The sequence below is a fragment of the Vombatus ursinus genome, unplaced genomic scaffold (assembly GCF_900497805.2).
Source record: "Vombatus ursinus unplaced genomic scaffold, bare-nosed wombat genome assembly UNPS02009994.1, whole genome shotgun sequence".
Taxonomy (NCBI): domain Eukaryota; kingdom Metazoa; phylum Chordata; class Mammalia; order Diprotodontia; family Vombatidae; genus Vombatus; species Vombatus ursinus.
The window spans coordinates 8,039,158-8,054,953 of NW_020949772.1; the positions used below are offsets into that span (position 1 = coordinate 8,039,158).

The window sequence follows — 15,796 nt, forward strand, 5'->3', positions numbered from 1 at the left end:
TTGGTGGATTCAAAACTGGTTAAATAGTTGGACCTATGTCAACATTAGTGTTTCAACAATGACTTAGAAAGAAATGCCTTCAGGCAGCTAGGTGGTGGAGTGGATAGAGGAGTCAGAAGGTCCTGAGTTCAAATGTGGCCTGAGATACTTACTAGCTATGTGACCCTGGGTAAGTCACTTAAGCCTGATTGCCTCAAAAAGAGGGAGAAAAAAGAGTGCCCAGTATAGTACCATGGAGATCCAGACTTGGTCCTGTGCTGTTTAACATTTTCATCAGTGACTTGGAAAAGGTATAGATGGCCTGCTTGTCATGTTTGCAAATGATATAAAACTCAGAGAGGTAGCTAACACAGCAGTTTCCTTACTTAGGTTGAGGGGCATCACCATCCTACCACTCACCCAGATTCTCACCTTTGGAGCCATCTTTGACTCTTCCCTCTTCCTCACCCTGCCCCCCTCCCCAACCATATCCAATCAGTAGGTGTGTTTCATCAATTCTACCTCAATAACGTCTCTTGAATTTACCTCCTTTGCACTTCTGTGGACACCACCCAAGGTTAGTCCCCTCTCGCCTCTTGCCTGCTTTCATCCATTCCTCTCACAGCTCTCAGAACACTCTTCCTAAAGCACAGGGACCATGATCATACTTTCTAGTTCAAGAAACTTCAATGACTGCATATTGCCTCTATGATCAAATACAAACCCCTCAACTTGGCATTTAAAGTCCTGTGCAATATGGCCTTGACCTACGTTTCCAGGTTCCCATTACTCCTTCAGTTTCATGTACTCTGTGTCCAGCCAAACTGGTCTACCTGCTATTTCTCACACTTGGCTCTGCATCTCCCATCTGTAATCTCCATGCTGCCTCCCATGTGTGTGATGACCTTCTTCCTCACCTCCATCTCATAGAATCCCTAGGTCTCTTCATGTGCCATTTCCAATGGGAAATCTTTCACAATCCCACCCCGACCCCCCCCCCCCAACCTGGAGTTGTTAGCATTCTTTCCCTTCTCATATTATCATGTATATGATTAACTCTTAATATGTTGTATCTCCCCCCACCCTCTCCCCATTAGAATGTAAGCCTCTAGATGTAAGGGACTGGGTTTCATTTTGTTTTCTATCCCTAGTTCCTAATACAGTAATTTGCACAAAGTAGGTGCTCAGTGAATGTTTGTTGAATTAGATCAGTTGATTTTGATTAATCAAATAATAATCAAAAAGACTTTGATAGGCTAGAGTTTTGAGTTGAATTTAAAAAGATGAAGCTGAATAGCAATCAGTCAACGTGTATTTATTAAGGGCATACAAGAAAAAAAGTCCCTGCCCTTCAGAAGCTAATAACCTGAGGGGAGACAACATGTATATGTATGCAATGTATATATATAAACATACATGTATAAACACATATACAATGCATTGAGATGGAAAAAATAAATATATGCATGCATATTATCTCCCCTCACTAGACTATTACGTGTATGTATATATATATACACACATACACACACACACATATATATGCATACATACATATGCACACAAAATAGATACAAGGTAATTTTGGGCGGAACAGAGAAAATCAAGAAAGGTTGGATGTAGAAGGTGATGCCTGAACTAAGCTTTAAAGAAAGCTAAGAGGTGGAGGGAGTGCATTCCAGGCATGGTAGACAGTCAGTATAAAGGCATGGAGGTGGGAGATAGGAGTTCCACGTGGGAGGATAATAGGGATAAATATGTCTTTTTTAAAAAATCAGCTTTATAGGCCCAAGGTGGTTGGCAGTTCACCTGAAAATGGCCTGGGGTTTTTAGTGAACTTCGATCTTGAGGTATACCCTGTTGGTAGTGTCTCTGTATTAGGTTCCTGTGGCTTCTGTCTCCTTGGTTTGCTATCTTTCTAAGTAGAACGGTTAGGTCTGAGTTCCAGAAGGGTTGCCATTGGGTCTGTGTGGTCCGAGTGGCTCCCTTGCTTTGGTTCTGTGGCCTGTTCATAAGAAGATTACCTGTAGCCAGGGGAGGTTAGACCTTCTCCTTTAGTTGAAGTTAGTCCCACTTTACAGCTTGGTGACTATCTTCCATCCTATTTACTGGACGTAGTGACTGGATAAAATCTGATGGATTCATGGGAGTAATTATCATTTTCCCCCCAGGAGTTTCTAAATGATCAAATGGATCTGGAAATCCACAAAATACTTTCCAAGGAGTTTTACCTGATCTGACACTAATAGGAATTACTTTACAATTCTCCAGTCCCACCTTACCAACAGCCTATTGTACATTTTGAACTGGTTGTTCTGTAGGTATTTCAAGCTCAACACATTTAAAACAAGGATTCATTATATTTTCCCCTCAAACCCACTTCTCTTCTGAATATCCTATTATTGTCAAGGACACCACTATCTTTCTCATCACCCAGACTAGAAACCTCAATGTCATTCCTGACTCTATTCTCACTCACCCTATATTGAGATGGAAGTCACCAACCCTAATATTTCTGGTGAGATGGAGGAGCTCCAAGCCTTACCCTTTGTCCTGCTTCTCTGCCTTCCAGACCTCTCTCTATGTGCCCTAAGAACTCCTGGGCCTTGCCATCCAAACTGCAGCTGAACTCTCTTTTTTTGTGTTGTCTCCTCCAGTTAGAGTTCAAGCTCCCTGAGGACAGTCCCTGTCTTAATCTTCCATTTATATCCTGAGCGCTTAATAAATACTTCTTCATTCATTTGTTTCTCACATGCAGCCCCTTCTTTCCATTTACACAGTTATCTTCCTAGTTTAAGTCCTCAGCACCTGTTGCCTGGACTACTGCAATAATCTTCTGATTGGTCTGTCTTGATTCTCACCCTCTCCAGTTAATCCTCCATCCAGCTCCCAACTTGATTTTCCCAAAGCATAGTTCCGACCATTTCACCTCCATTCTCCATAGATTCGGGTGCCTCCCTATGGCCTCTAGGATCAAATACAAATTCCTGTGTTTGGTGCTTAATTTCTTTTGTAAGCCGATTCCAATATTCTAGCCTTTTTATGCATTCTTACTTTCATGCACTCTACAATCCAGCCCAAATGGCCTTTTTGCTGTTCCTCATACACAGCAGGCCATGTCTGTGCTTTTTACAAAGGTTGTCTCTTATGTCTGGAATGCACTCGCTCCTCACTTCCACCTTTTAGAATCAGAAAGCTTAGCTCAAACATCACTTTCTCTATTAGCCCTTTCCTGATCCCTCCAGCTCCTCGAACCTCTTCGAACCTCAAACTGCCCTGCATGTCTTTTGTGCATATTTTGTATAAATGGAGCCCATACACTCTGGCCCCTTCTACCAGAGCCAGACGGGCTTTATCTGCCCCTCAGGGTTCTAGGGTATCCTGAGGAGTTTTGGAGGGGTGGCTCTTCTCTACTTCCCCCAGTTCAAACCCTTACCAGGCATGTTCTCCTCTTGTCAGGGGAACATTGTTGAATTGGATCAAATAAGGTATCAGGAAGACCTTGATCAAAAAGAACATTGGGATGAATTGAAAAAAAAAATGAAGTTGAATATCAACTAGTCAATATGTGCTTATTAAGGGCATACAAGAAAAAAGTCCCTTTCCTCCAGGAGCTTATAACCTGGTGAGGGGACACAACACACACACACACATATATATATATATATTTATATATATATGCATGTGTGTATATCCATGCATAAACACAATATAATGTGTTGATATATGTATATGCACATGTCTCCCCTCACTAGATTATTGCATATATACATACATGTATATATGTATGCACACATGTGTATATGCATAGATATGTATACATAGATATAATAAATACATACACACACACTAGGTACAAGATAATTTTGGGGGGAAGGCAGAAGGTCAGGAAAGGTTGGATGTAGAAAGTGATGCTTGAACTGAGCCCGAGGGAACAAATGACATTGTCACCCCGTAACCCCCCCTTCCATCTAATCATGTAATACCAATTAGCTTCTATAAAGGGAGATTAACTGCAAAGCTTTGGAAGAAAAAAATATACAAATACTTCCCAAATAGAATGCATGCTTCTTGAGGGCAGAGGCTGTTTTAGTGTTTGCATCTTCTGCACTAAGGACAGCCCCCCCCACAAACGACCCCCCCCCCCCCCCCCCCCCGCCACTTAGTGTGTACCTAATGAAGACCGGATGACAGATTATTGATTCTCTCAGAAAGAATGATGATTCCTTCTTCAATTTAAAAAAAAATACACAGTGTTTGTATGTGTGTGTGTGTGTGTGTGTGTGTGTGTGTGTGTGTGTGTGTGTATAAAAGTGTTACAACTACTTCCAGGAGATATCTTTTTTTTTTCTTGTCTGAACTGGCGATTTCATTTCATTGGTGATTTAATTTCATTTGCAACTAATTGTCTCAGAGAGTTTGGTGGGAACACCCAGAGGTTGAATGACTTAGCTATTCCCTTAACCCAGATTGTCCTGACTTCAAGACTTGTCCTCTACCCACTAAACCAAACTGCTTCTCCAGGTGTTTCCATCCAGTATCTGAAATATGCAAATTCTTGGTGATGATAATAATAATCTATAGGTAAAAGTTCACATTTATATAGCGCTTTATGGCTTGCAAAGCACTTCCTACTTTGTTCAGTCTCATTACCAGTGATTTATCCTTCATGCACTTTGCAGGTAGAATGAACAAATAATTTAACCCATTCCTATTTTCCTCAGTTTCTCTACCTGTAAAATGGAGACACTAGTAGTTATTACCTTGTTATTTTCAGTCATGTCTGACTCTTTGTGACCCCATTTGGGGTTTTCTTGGCAAAGATACTGGAGTGGTTTGCCATTTCCGTCTCCAGCTCACTTTACTGATGACAAAACTGAGGCAAACAGGATTAAGTGACTTGCCCAGGGTCACAGAGCTGAATTTGAACTCGTCTTCCTGACTTTAGTGTCAACACTCTCTCTATCCACCAAGCCACCTTCAGTTATTACTTCGGCCAGTGTCAATTTCAAAATTCAGATTGGGAAAGAGAAAAGAGTTGAAAGGAAAAAAAATGAGATGAAAAGACATGTTAGGATTAAGGTAGAGGAAAAAAATGGGTAAACTCTATGCTTCTGGTTGCTTGTTGGTTCCGGTCCTTTCCATTTTTTCTGCCTATGCTATTTCTTGTGCTAAGGTGAGGAATTGATGGTACAAAGGTTTCAGATACTAATGTAGCTGGTTTTAAACTTTTTTTTGGGGTGGGGTGAGGCAATTGGGGTTAAGTAACTTGCCCAGGGTCACACAGCTAGTAAGTATCATGTGTCTGAGGCTGAATTTGAACTCAGGTCTTCCTGACTCCAGGACTGGTGCTCTATCCACTGCATCACCCAGCTGCCCCTGGTTCTAAACTTTTAAAAGCTGGTTATCCTAGTGTTCTGTCACCATGTCAGTCCCTCTCCTGCTGCTCCTTTCAAATTGGGGTGGTTTTTGTTTCAAGGAGTACATTTTTTTCCTCCCCAAATTCTATTATACCTAAACAATTCCCTCTTACCCCCATGAAACTATACAGTTATTCCAATCATGGAGCCGTCTCAGACAATTCATATTTATTACTTGCATAGCACCTGTTTCAATAGGCTCTCACACAAAAAATACAGATGCAGTATCTTTAAGAGCCAAATGGAATGTTGAATAAGTGGTAGTTTTTTTTTTTAAACTCTTTTGGAGACACTATAGAGACTAGTAGATTGAGAGAAGTTGAAGAACTGTTTTTCTATCTTTGCTAAAGAGAAACTAGAAAAAACAGTGAGAAAAAAGATGGATAGACCTTTCCTGTGGTTTTTTTTTGGGGGGGGGCTGGGCAATGGGGTTAAGTGACTTGCCCAGGGTCACACAGCTAGTAAGCATCAAATGTCTGAGGCCAGATTTGAACTCAGGTTCTCCTGACTCCAGGGCCAGTGCTCTATCTACTGCACCACCTAGCAGCGCTTGGATAGTCCTTTCTCAATGGAACTATTTTAAATCTTGATCTTGAAAAGAGGATAAAAGGAATTTTGGAAAAGAGAACTTGTTTGGGATATTGAGTAAATTGAATGGTGAAACTCTTTCCAGAAGTAACGAGAAGTCATCTGCAATTATAGTGACAACTAAAAGTGACTCTGGCTATGGTCTTTGGCATAGTTAAAATACTATAGTTACTTGTGTTTTGCATTATTAATTATTGTTAGTAACTTACATAGGAGATAAGGAGTTTTGATATATTGAGGGATAGAAGCAACTGTTTATGAGAAAAACAAGTCTCTTCAGTTTGCTAAGCAAATGATAGTTTATGAACCAGAGCGGGAGCTCTGAGCTTAGTTGATTACTTTAGTAATTAATGAGAAAATATCCAAACATACCCCTTAATTACCATAGAGTTCAAAATGATAAGATAATATGGCAGTGAGTCAAGTAGCAGATTGACGGGGTGAACTACGATTGAGAATATTTAACCTCTTATTAGCTTGTTACATATGCAATAGAAACAGTTTATAACATTGCATCTCTTATGGCTCAAGAGCCCTCATCTGTAATCTAGTCAGCCTATCTTGAGAGTGTTTCTGGAAACTTGGAAAAAGAAAAAGATACTTAAGTAAATTTTGTATTCTCTCAGTAGGAATCTTAATTTTCTTCTTTTCAGTAGCTTCCATTGATTTGCAAGCATGACCAGTTTTACTCTGCTGCTGACATGCTAAGAAAAACATTTAGTTTATAAACCTTTATTCACAAGTTTTTTTATTGATATTGATAATGCTATTAAACAATGAAGTTAATAAATAATGATACAATCAATCTATTAATAAGCATTTATTGGGCACCTATTATGTATCAGGCACAATATTAGGTGCTTAGGATACAACTATAAAATAATGAAACAATCTCTACCTTCTAAGACAAATAATGTAGGTATTTTTAACTTCCTCAGTTTCTTGACATTGTTATGATTCATATTTTTTGTTGTTTGCTGTTATTTTTCCCACTTTAGTGAGTTCAAATCGGCCTCTTCTCTTACTAGCTGTGCAATAATGTGACTCACTCTTCTTGTCTTGTACATATTGAGCACTTAATACAGTAGGTGGCACCACTGTGCACAGAGCGCTGGGCCTGGAGTCAGGATGACTTGTATTCAAATCCAGCCTCAGACACTAAATAGCTGTGTGACCCTGGGCAAGTCACTTAACCTGTTTGCCTCAGTTTCCTTATCTGTAAAACAGGGATAATAACATCAGTATTATTGTGAGACATTTGTAAAGTGCTTTGCAAACTTTAAAACACTATACAAATGCTAGCTGTAATATTATTATGTAACATTATTATGTTATTATCATTATCCATATTTCCTTCATTACTTGACAAGGTTGTTGTAAGGAATAAATGAGATACAGTTTTTAAACTGTTTTGCAAGCATTAAGGGGATATTTATTATTATTATTATTAGCAGAGGCAGTGTTGCATGGTGGCTAGAGAGTCTAACTGGAAACCAGGAAGGCCTGAGTTCAAATCCTCCCTCTGAACCATACTGCCAGGTGACTCTGGGCCAGACTTAACCTCTCATAGCTCCAGGCAATTCTCTGGGACTATAAATGGTCGAGAAAGTGCCTGCGTTTCCTCGCCTGGAAGGTCCCTACATCAGTGACATCACAGGTCTATTTAGTATAGCGGATTGAGCCCTGGGCCTGGAGTTAGGTAAGAGCCGAGTTCAAATGTTACCAGCTGTATGACCCTAGGCAAGTCACTTAACTTCTTTCCTCAATTGTAAAATGTCGGTGACAATCCGCCCGCCTCCCAGGGTTGTTGTGAGGATCAAATTGGAAAATATTTGGAAAGTGCGTGGCACAGGGCGGGCCCTCAAAAATGCTTCCCGTTACCATGTAGCTACTATCTCCCGTGGGCCTCCCAGGCGGAGCCTCTTTTCCAGGGGGACCCTTTAACTCCCTTCCCCTCCCGCGCTGGTTTCTATGGGGATGTAATCTATCAGAGCACAGCTGCCGCCGAACAACTTCCGCCTTCCCCGCTTCAGGTTCTGCTTCCTCATTGGCCGGCTCCTCCCAGCTGACCCAGCACGGCCGCGCTGGTTGGCTGTCGCGGGCACAGGCCGGCCGGAAGCGCCTGGTTTCCCCGGTTACGGCGCCGCGCGCTGGCCCGCCATTACCGCTGGAGGAACCGGGGCTCCGAGAGTCGCCGCTGTGGGCGGCGGCCGGGACGGCCGCCATGGCGAGCGTGCACGAGAGCCTCTACTTCAACCCCATGATGACCAACGGCGTGGTGCACGCCAACGTGTTCGGCATCAAGGACTGGGTGACGCCCTACAAGATCGCCGTGCTGGTGCTGCTGAGTGAGATGGGCCGCGCGGGCGGCTCCGCCATCGGCCTGCTGGAGCGGCGGCGGCTCAACCAGCTCCTGCTGCCGCTGCTGCAGGTGACGCGCGCGCCCCGACTCTCCCTGATCCTCCGGGAGAGACCGTCTGCAAGCATTGATTAAGCGCCGGCCCTGGGGGTACAAAGAAAGGCAAAGACGGGCCCTGCCCTCAGGGAGCTTACAGTCTAGCGGGGAAAGAAGGAAGGAAACAAGCATGGATTAAGCCTCTGCTGGGTGCCAAGAGCAGTGCTAAACTGGGGATGCAAGGAAAGGCAAAGACGGGCCCTGCCCGCAGGGAGTTTACAGTCTAGCTGGGAAAGAAGGAAACGAGTATAGATTAAGCACCTGCTAAGTGCCAAGAGCAGTGCTAAACTGGGGATGCAAAGACAGACCACAGTCCCTGCCCTCAAGGAGCTCTTCTAATGGGGAAAGAGGGAAGGAAATGAGTGTTAAACACCAACTATGTGCCAAGCACTATGCTAAGTGCCGTGGGCACAAAGGCAAAGACAGTTCTTGCCCTCAAAGAGTTTATAGTCTGACGGGGAGCCCGCATGTAAACAACTCTGGACAAACAAGCTATAGATAGGAAATGGAAATTAATCAACTAGAAGGCCCTAGAATTAAAAGGATTTGAGCAAGGCTTTTCGTATAGGGTGAAATTTTAACTGGGATAGGAAGGAAGTCAGGAGGCTGAAGTGAGGAGGGAGAGACAGGTCCTGTGAGTGTGGTCCCATGTGGTAGAAACAGAAGCTGAATCTCAATGAGACAGTGAGAGACAGATGGGGGCTTTAGAGTTGTAGGGGAGCCATTGAGATTTCTAGTTCAACTTCAGCAAAATTCCCCCTCTCTACCCCTTATTTTTCATTAGGGGAAACTAAGCCTGTGACAGGCGCAAGGTTTTACAGCTAGTCCGCATAATTCTAGAACTCATTTCTTCCATTCCAAGCTTGGTGCTTTTTCTCCAAGTCTTGATTTTCAAGCATTTGACTGGGTGCCTTGTGGAAGGCGTGAAGAGACTGGTTTGGTCTGGCCCCAGAGGGCGGAACAGGACCAGTGGTGGAAGCCGCAGAGTCTGAGGAAAAAGCTCCCAGGCAGAGCAGACTAAAGTGGGATGGCCCAGGGTGGGGAGCACACAGAGACGGGGGTCCGTGTCACTAGAGGTCTTCAAGCCAGGCCTGCCCAACCACTTACTAAGAATGTTTTAGCGGATAGTGCTGGTCAGGTATGGATGGGACTAGAAGGTATCTGAGCTTCCTTCCAACCAAAGAGTCTGTCATTCTAATGTGCTGTGGGTTGATTCCATCAACAAACATTTATTAAGTTCTTAATATGTGTCAGGCCTGTTGGACTTAGAGTGAGGGAGACTGGTGTTTAAATTCCCCCTCTGGCACATAGTAGCTGGGTGACCCTGGGCAAGTGAAATAAACCTCCCTGTGCCTCAGTTTCCTCCTCTTTAAAATCAGGACAGTAATAGCACGTATCTCACAGGGTTGTTGTGAGAGTCAAACCATTAAATAGCTAATGGCAAATAATAGCTGTCATTTATGTAGCAGCAGGTTAGAAATATCCCATTTAACCTTACAACCACTGCGGGAAGTAGGTGCCTTTATTGTCCCCATTTTACAGATGGGAAAATTGAGGCACACATACAGGTTATTTGCCCAGGGTCACCCAGCTACTTACTAGGTGTCTGAGGCTGGATTTGAACTCAGGGCTTCCTGACTCCAGGCCCATTGCTCTCTATCTACCATGCCATCTAGATTTCAGTGAGGTAATAAATGTATAACACTTGTAAAACCTGAAGTCATTCTATAAATGTAAGCAATTTTCCCTGTTTTTACAGGAGAAGATTCTGACTCTCAGAACTGAAATGACTTAATAGTAAAAAAAAAAAAAAAAAAAAAAAATCATGGGATTTTGAGCTGGAAGGGATCTCCTTCATTTTACAGATGAGGAAACCAGCCTGGGCAGTTGAGGCAGCTTACCTAAGGTTACACAGCTATGAAGTGTCATAACCTGAATTAAAACCCAGGCCTCCTGACTTTGTCCAGTGTTCCTTCCAGGGCTCCTCAGTGCCCCTCTAAAGGGCCAAGGAGATTGTTGTGGAAAGAGGGGGGCGCCCCTAACTTGAAGCACTGAGTGAGGGCTACCTGTGTGGAGGCCATCGTTTGAACTGCTGCTGGGGGAGATTGAGAGACACTCTCCCTGTTCTCAGAGAGTTTTCAGTCTAGTAAAAGGTTAAGACTTCAGCACAATAACATAAAACACTATAATATGAATGAATCATAATATGAATAATGACGTTGTAATACACAGGATGAAAGCGATAGTTACAAAGCAGTGTTTAAGGTTTTTGTTGGTGGGGGGGATCTTCTGGGAGGTTTGGGAAAGATTGGGCAAGAATTCCTGGAGGAGTTGGTCATTAAGGTGGGCTTTAAAGAACAGGTCAGGATTCAGTCTATGAGGAGGAGGAGGAGGGAGAACATGGTAGGCACAGGAACAGGGGTAGCAAAGGCTTGTGGGCAGGAAGGAGAAGGGTCTCTGCAGCTTCACTGTGCAGGCCATCCATCCGAAGGACCTGCTGTTGACCCGAGAGCTCTGTGTGGGACTCACTCACGGCCGGTCTGGCTTGGGGCTTTCGTGTGTGTGTCTTCTATGCATTCACCACCCTCTTCCTACTGGTGGCCCTGTGACATCTTTGCATTGATCCCCTTTCTTGCACTGAAATGACCGCTAGGCCAGGCCCTCATCTGTCCCCTCAGACCCTTGCAACAACACTGGACTTTACATTCTATCCTCCACCCAGATACAGAGAAGATGTGTGCTTGTGGACCATTTGGGTGAAAGGAGTCCTTTGTTTTAAAAAAGTTTAGGGTCTGTTTCCATGCACTTGTTGCAGTAATTTTCCCAAGCACAAGTTTGATTGAGTTACTTCACTGCTCCAGACCTAGTTTATCCTAGAGTTGGGCCTTTCAGTTAAAATAGAGACTTTGAAGCTCGGCATTTAAAGCGTTCTGCAGCCCTCTTCCCTTTCTCAGTTTATTTCATGTTACTCCCCTTCATGCTCTCTGTTTGGCTAACTGGCCTGCCTGCTGTTTCGTAACCTCTCCTGCCTCTTTGTGGGTTAACCTTTATGCCTGAAATTCTCTCCCGCCAATCCCCAATTCTTTGAATTCCCAACTTGCTTCTAGGTTTAACTCTTTTTCTTTCTATCAGGAGCCTTTCTTGACTCCCCCCCCCCAAATTGTTAGCACTCTCCTTCCTCAGGTTATCATTTGTTCACTTACCTATTTATATGTTTGTCCAGGAGCATGGAAGCTCCTTGAAGGCAGAGGTTTTTATTTTTTGTCTTTGCGTGCCCAGCACTCAGCCCGTTCTGACACAGTAGGTGCTTGTTGCTTCTTATATATAGAGCCCTTATTGGTTTAGGTCAGAGGAGGCGGATTAGCTCATAAAATCTGAAGGGGTGAGGGAGGAGGGGAACACCAGAAGTGGATAAATCACCTCTTTGTCACTGTTCGAATCTCAAACCTGGCTGTTCCTGTCACCTAGGGGCCCGATATGACATTGACTCGGCTACACAAGGCAATTGATGAGTCCTGTCCACAGCTGGCAAATTCTGTTCAGATCAGGTAAATTCCTCTTGTTCCAGTATCAGTTTGAAGAAGGGTTCAGGTGGACAAGAGTGAAAGTAAACCCTGGGCAAATACACTTTTGGCAGTGTTGTTTCATTGAAGCTCGTTTGAGGAAGTTTTCACGTTAAAAAGAAATTCTTTTCTTTATGAACGCTTTGAAAAACAGAACTAAACATCTCTACTTTTGCTGCACAACTTTGATAATTATCTAAAAATCCAGAATACTCTAGGGAGTGAGTGGCAGGTGGTTTACTGCTAAGACTAGTTCAGAGACATTGGGAGGGGCTTTGTTGGGAGGGTGTGGAGTAGCAGCCACAGACCAGGGTTTTGTCGGTGTGGGCCGTACCTCCCACTGGTGCAGATCTGTAGCTCCTCTAGAAGCGTGGTTGGCTGGGACCCTGAAGTGACTTACCCTGGGTCCCGGAGCCAGGAAGGGTCAGCCCTCCATCCCCTAATGCTATGCTGGCAGGGGTGACCATGTCCAGTTAGCCGATGAAGAATCTAAGGTTCACAGAAGTAAAGACATGCTTCGAGGGTTAGGATTGATGGTCTAGATTTGTTGATGTCTTCTATTTTTATGTTTTCCCTTATACCACCCACTGCCCCTTCCCCATCTTTCCTCTCTTCTCTTCTCCCCCAGTGGTTAAGCAACACAAGTAGATGCAGTTTGAAGGCCATAGGGCATAGAGCTGGACGGGACGGTCTGCCCCTCGTCCACATCCTGATTGTACAGATGCAGAAACTGAGGCTGGAGAGGTCAGATGAGATGCTTAGGGCTGCCTGGCCAGCCCCATGTCAGCGCCTCTGACCCGACCTGACCCTGTCTCTGCATCGCCCTTGAAGGTGTCACACTGCGAGCAGCGCTGCTGCTGAGCGCTCCTTGGCACAGAAACGTTTGTTCTAGGCCTTTCTGAAAGGCCTGGTGTCACAGGAACACGAGCCCCGCGTAGAGGTTTGCTTGCCTTAAAAACTCTGCTCTTTCCTCGGGAAGGAGGACTGGATTTTGTCTTTGTGGTCCCTTGTGCCTCGATGGGGGTCTGGTGCGTGATGGGGGCTTAGAAGTGCTAGATGAATGGGAGCTCATTGGCTGAGGAATTATGGCCCTCGTTAGCAGCTCGTGGAGCTCCCCAGCTTCTTTGTTGTTCTGCAGGGTCTTCAGTGGGTGGCTTTCTTTCAGGTCAGTAGGCAAAAGGTATACTCCGCTATTTGAGGTGAGAATAATAATAACTAATATTAATATTAGCACTTACGCTTTGCCATGTTCTGTGCTAAGTGCTTTACAGTTATCATAGTTGATCCTCACAGCACCTCTGGTAGGCAGGTACCATTATTATCGTCCTCATTTTGCAGATGAGGAAACTGAGCCCAGGGTCACACAAGTAGTGAGTGTCTGAGGCCGGATTTCAGATCCATAAGACAATAAAAAGCATGAGTGGTAATGAAAGGGAGTTGTGAAGTCAGAAAGTGCCTCTTCATTGTTCACTTATTACAGATGAGGAAACAGAAGGCTCACACCGGTTTTGAAGGTGAAAATTGCCTCCTTCCTCCTTAGAGAGGTGGTGCACACTCTCTATTCCCTGGGTTTCCTTTGTCTTTCGCTGTTTGCAGCTCACTTCATTGTGCCTTAGACATTGCTTTGTTTTCTCTGTGGACTCAAGGGCAAATTCAGCTCTCCCAGCACCCACACCCACACTCTCTCTCTCTCTCTCTCTCTCTCTCTCTCTCTCTCTCTCTCTTTCTCTCTTTCTCTCTCTCTCCCCCCCACCTCCCCTTGGTTTGTCTCCAACTTTGTCTTGTTACCTCCCGAAAATCCCTTTCTCTCTTTCCCTTGTTCTTGTCATCCCATTTATGAGGCACAGAAGCTGAAGACTTACTTATTTTCGTCTTGAGGGATTGGGGTGCGGTACAAAGATGGTAGCACCCCAGGATCTGAGTTCGTATCCTGACTCCGGCTCAGAGTAACACATGTGCCCTCAGGCAAGTCCCTTTTCATGTGGGGCCTCAATTTCTTTCTCTCTAAAATGCTGAGTGGAACTAATTGATTTGTAATTTCCTTTCCAGATCTAAATCCTATGCAGTGTTGTTTTTGTTTTGTTTTTAAGGGAAAATATGCAGGTAGATGGCTCAGTGGTTAGAACACTGGGCCTGGGGTCAGCAAGATCTGAATTCAAACATCCTGTTTGCCTTAATCTACTGGAGGAGGAAATGGCAAACCGCTACAATATCTTTGCCAAGAAAACCCCATAATGGGGCCCCCGAAGAGTCAGATGTGACTAAACAATTAAAGTGACAGAGATGCATTTTAAAGAGAAATTAAATATTTAAATGATTAAAACAGTCAGTCCTATGAAATTAAAATCTTTTGAAAGTCCCCAGAAAGTCTTGGGAGAAACTCCCTAATTTTAAATGGCAACCTGAGACTCGAGATCTTTTTTTTCCCGTAGTTTGCTCTGTGACTCTGGGCGAGTCACTTTCCATCCTGGGCCTTACTCTCCTCAGTTGCAAAGTGAATGATTTGTACTAGACAGTCTGAGGGCTCTCCCAGGTCTCAGATTTTGTCCTTTGGTTTTGTTGTTGCTTTTCAGTCACGTCCAACGCTTTGTGACCCCGTTTGGGCTTTTCTTGGCAAGGTCACTGGAGCGGTTTGCCATTTCCTTCTCCAGCTCATTTTACAGATGAGGAAACTGAGGCAAACAGGGTGAAGTGACCAGCCTGGAGTTGACTCTGTGTTTGTTGTTCTAATGTTCTCTTCAGAACTACTCGATGTTGGATTTGGAAGAATCTGTAGAGATCATTCGAGTTCAGCCCCTTAGGTTTACAGGCCCAGTGAGATCAAGGGTCTTGGCCAAGGTCCCATAGTTAGCAAGGTCTCTGGAATCTTGGTTTGTTGTTTTGTTCTCTCTATCACATTTTCTCAAGTCAGCAACAGAAAAAGAAATCTTTGCTTATCTCTCTCTTTTTAAAATTATTTTATTTTATTTTATTTTTTTTGCTTTTTGGTGAGGTGATCAGGGTTAAGTGACTTACCCAGTGTCACACAGCCAGTAAGTGTCAAGTGTCTGAGGCCAGATTTGAGCCCAGGTCCTCCTGACTCCAAGGCTGGAGCTCTATCCACTGCACCACTTAGCTGTCCCTCTCTTTTTTTTTTTTTAAAGGAAGCTTTATTGCTATCTTTTGTTTTTCTGAATAGAGACTCACCTCCCAGCCCCAGATCAGAACATTCCCCTTGTAAAAAGGAGGCCAGTTAAGCCAAAATAGCTGATGTGGTGACTATGTATGCTGATGTGTAGCAATGTCTGTGGCATTCTGCTGTAGTCTCCCACCTTTATTGGGAGGTGGGAGGCATCTTTTCTTTCCTTTAATTTATGAGACTGACTCCTCTATCTCACCCAGTCTGGAGGTGCAGCAGCTACTTGTGGGCCCTCTTCCTGCCCGATTGGTGTAGGAAGTTGGGCATGCCCTGGTCTGTCCCTCCTTAGGAAGCCAAGGTAGTGAGGACACCCAACTGGCTGAGCCCACTGCAGCTCAGAACTCCTAAGCTCAGTCGATCCCCTGGGATTGCAGGCGTTGGTCACCACACCTGGTGCCTTATCTTTTACTAATAGGATCCTTTGATAAATTTTGTGGCATTGAAGAAAATGACCTGGGATATTGTTTTATGGGAATGTGGAAATAATATTTTTAGAGATTTTGTTGTATGTCAGGGTTGTCTTGTCTCTGGTCTTCTAAATAGTTTCTTTTAAAAAACCACATTTAAAAATAATAAATTTAGCAGGGGCAGCTAGGTGGTGCAGTGGATAGAG

At 44.0% G+C, this 15,796-nt stretch overlaps 1 protein-coding gene across 1 annotated transcript in view; it reads left to right on the forward strand.

The window, feature by feature from the left end:
- Positions 1 to 8,178: 8,178 nt before the first annotated feature.
- Positions 8,179 to 15,796, forward strand: part of ANAPC5 (anaphase promoting complex subunit 5) — a 32,792-nt gene continuing 25,174 nt past the window's right edge. Inside the window, exons 1-2 of the mRNA XM_027853506.1 lie at positions 8,179 to 8,418; positions 11,911 to 11,990. Of these exons, the coding sequence (XP_027709307.1) occupies positions 8,212 to 8,418; positions 11,911 to 11,990 (287 nt within the window). The 5' untranslated portion in view covers positions 8,179 to 8,211. The remainder of the gene's footprint in view (positions 8,419 to 11,910; positions 11,991 to 15,796) is intronic.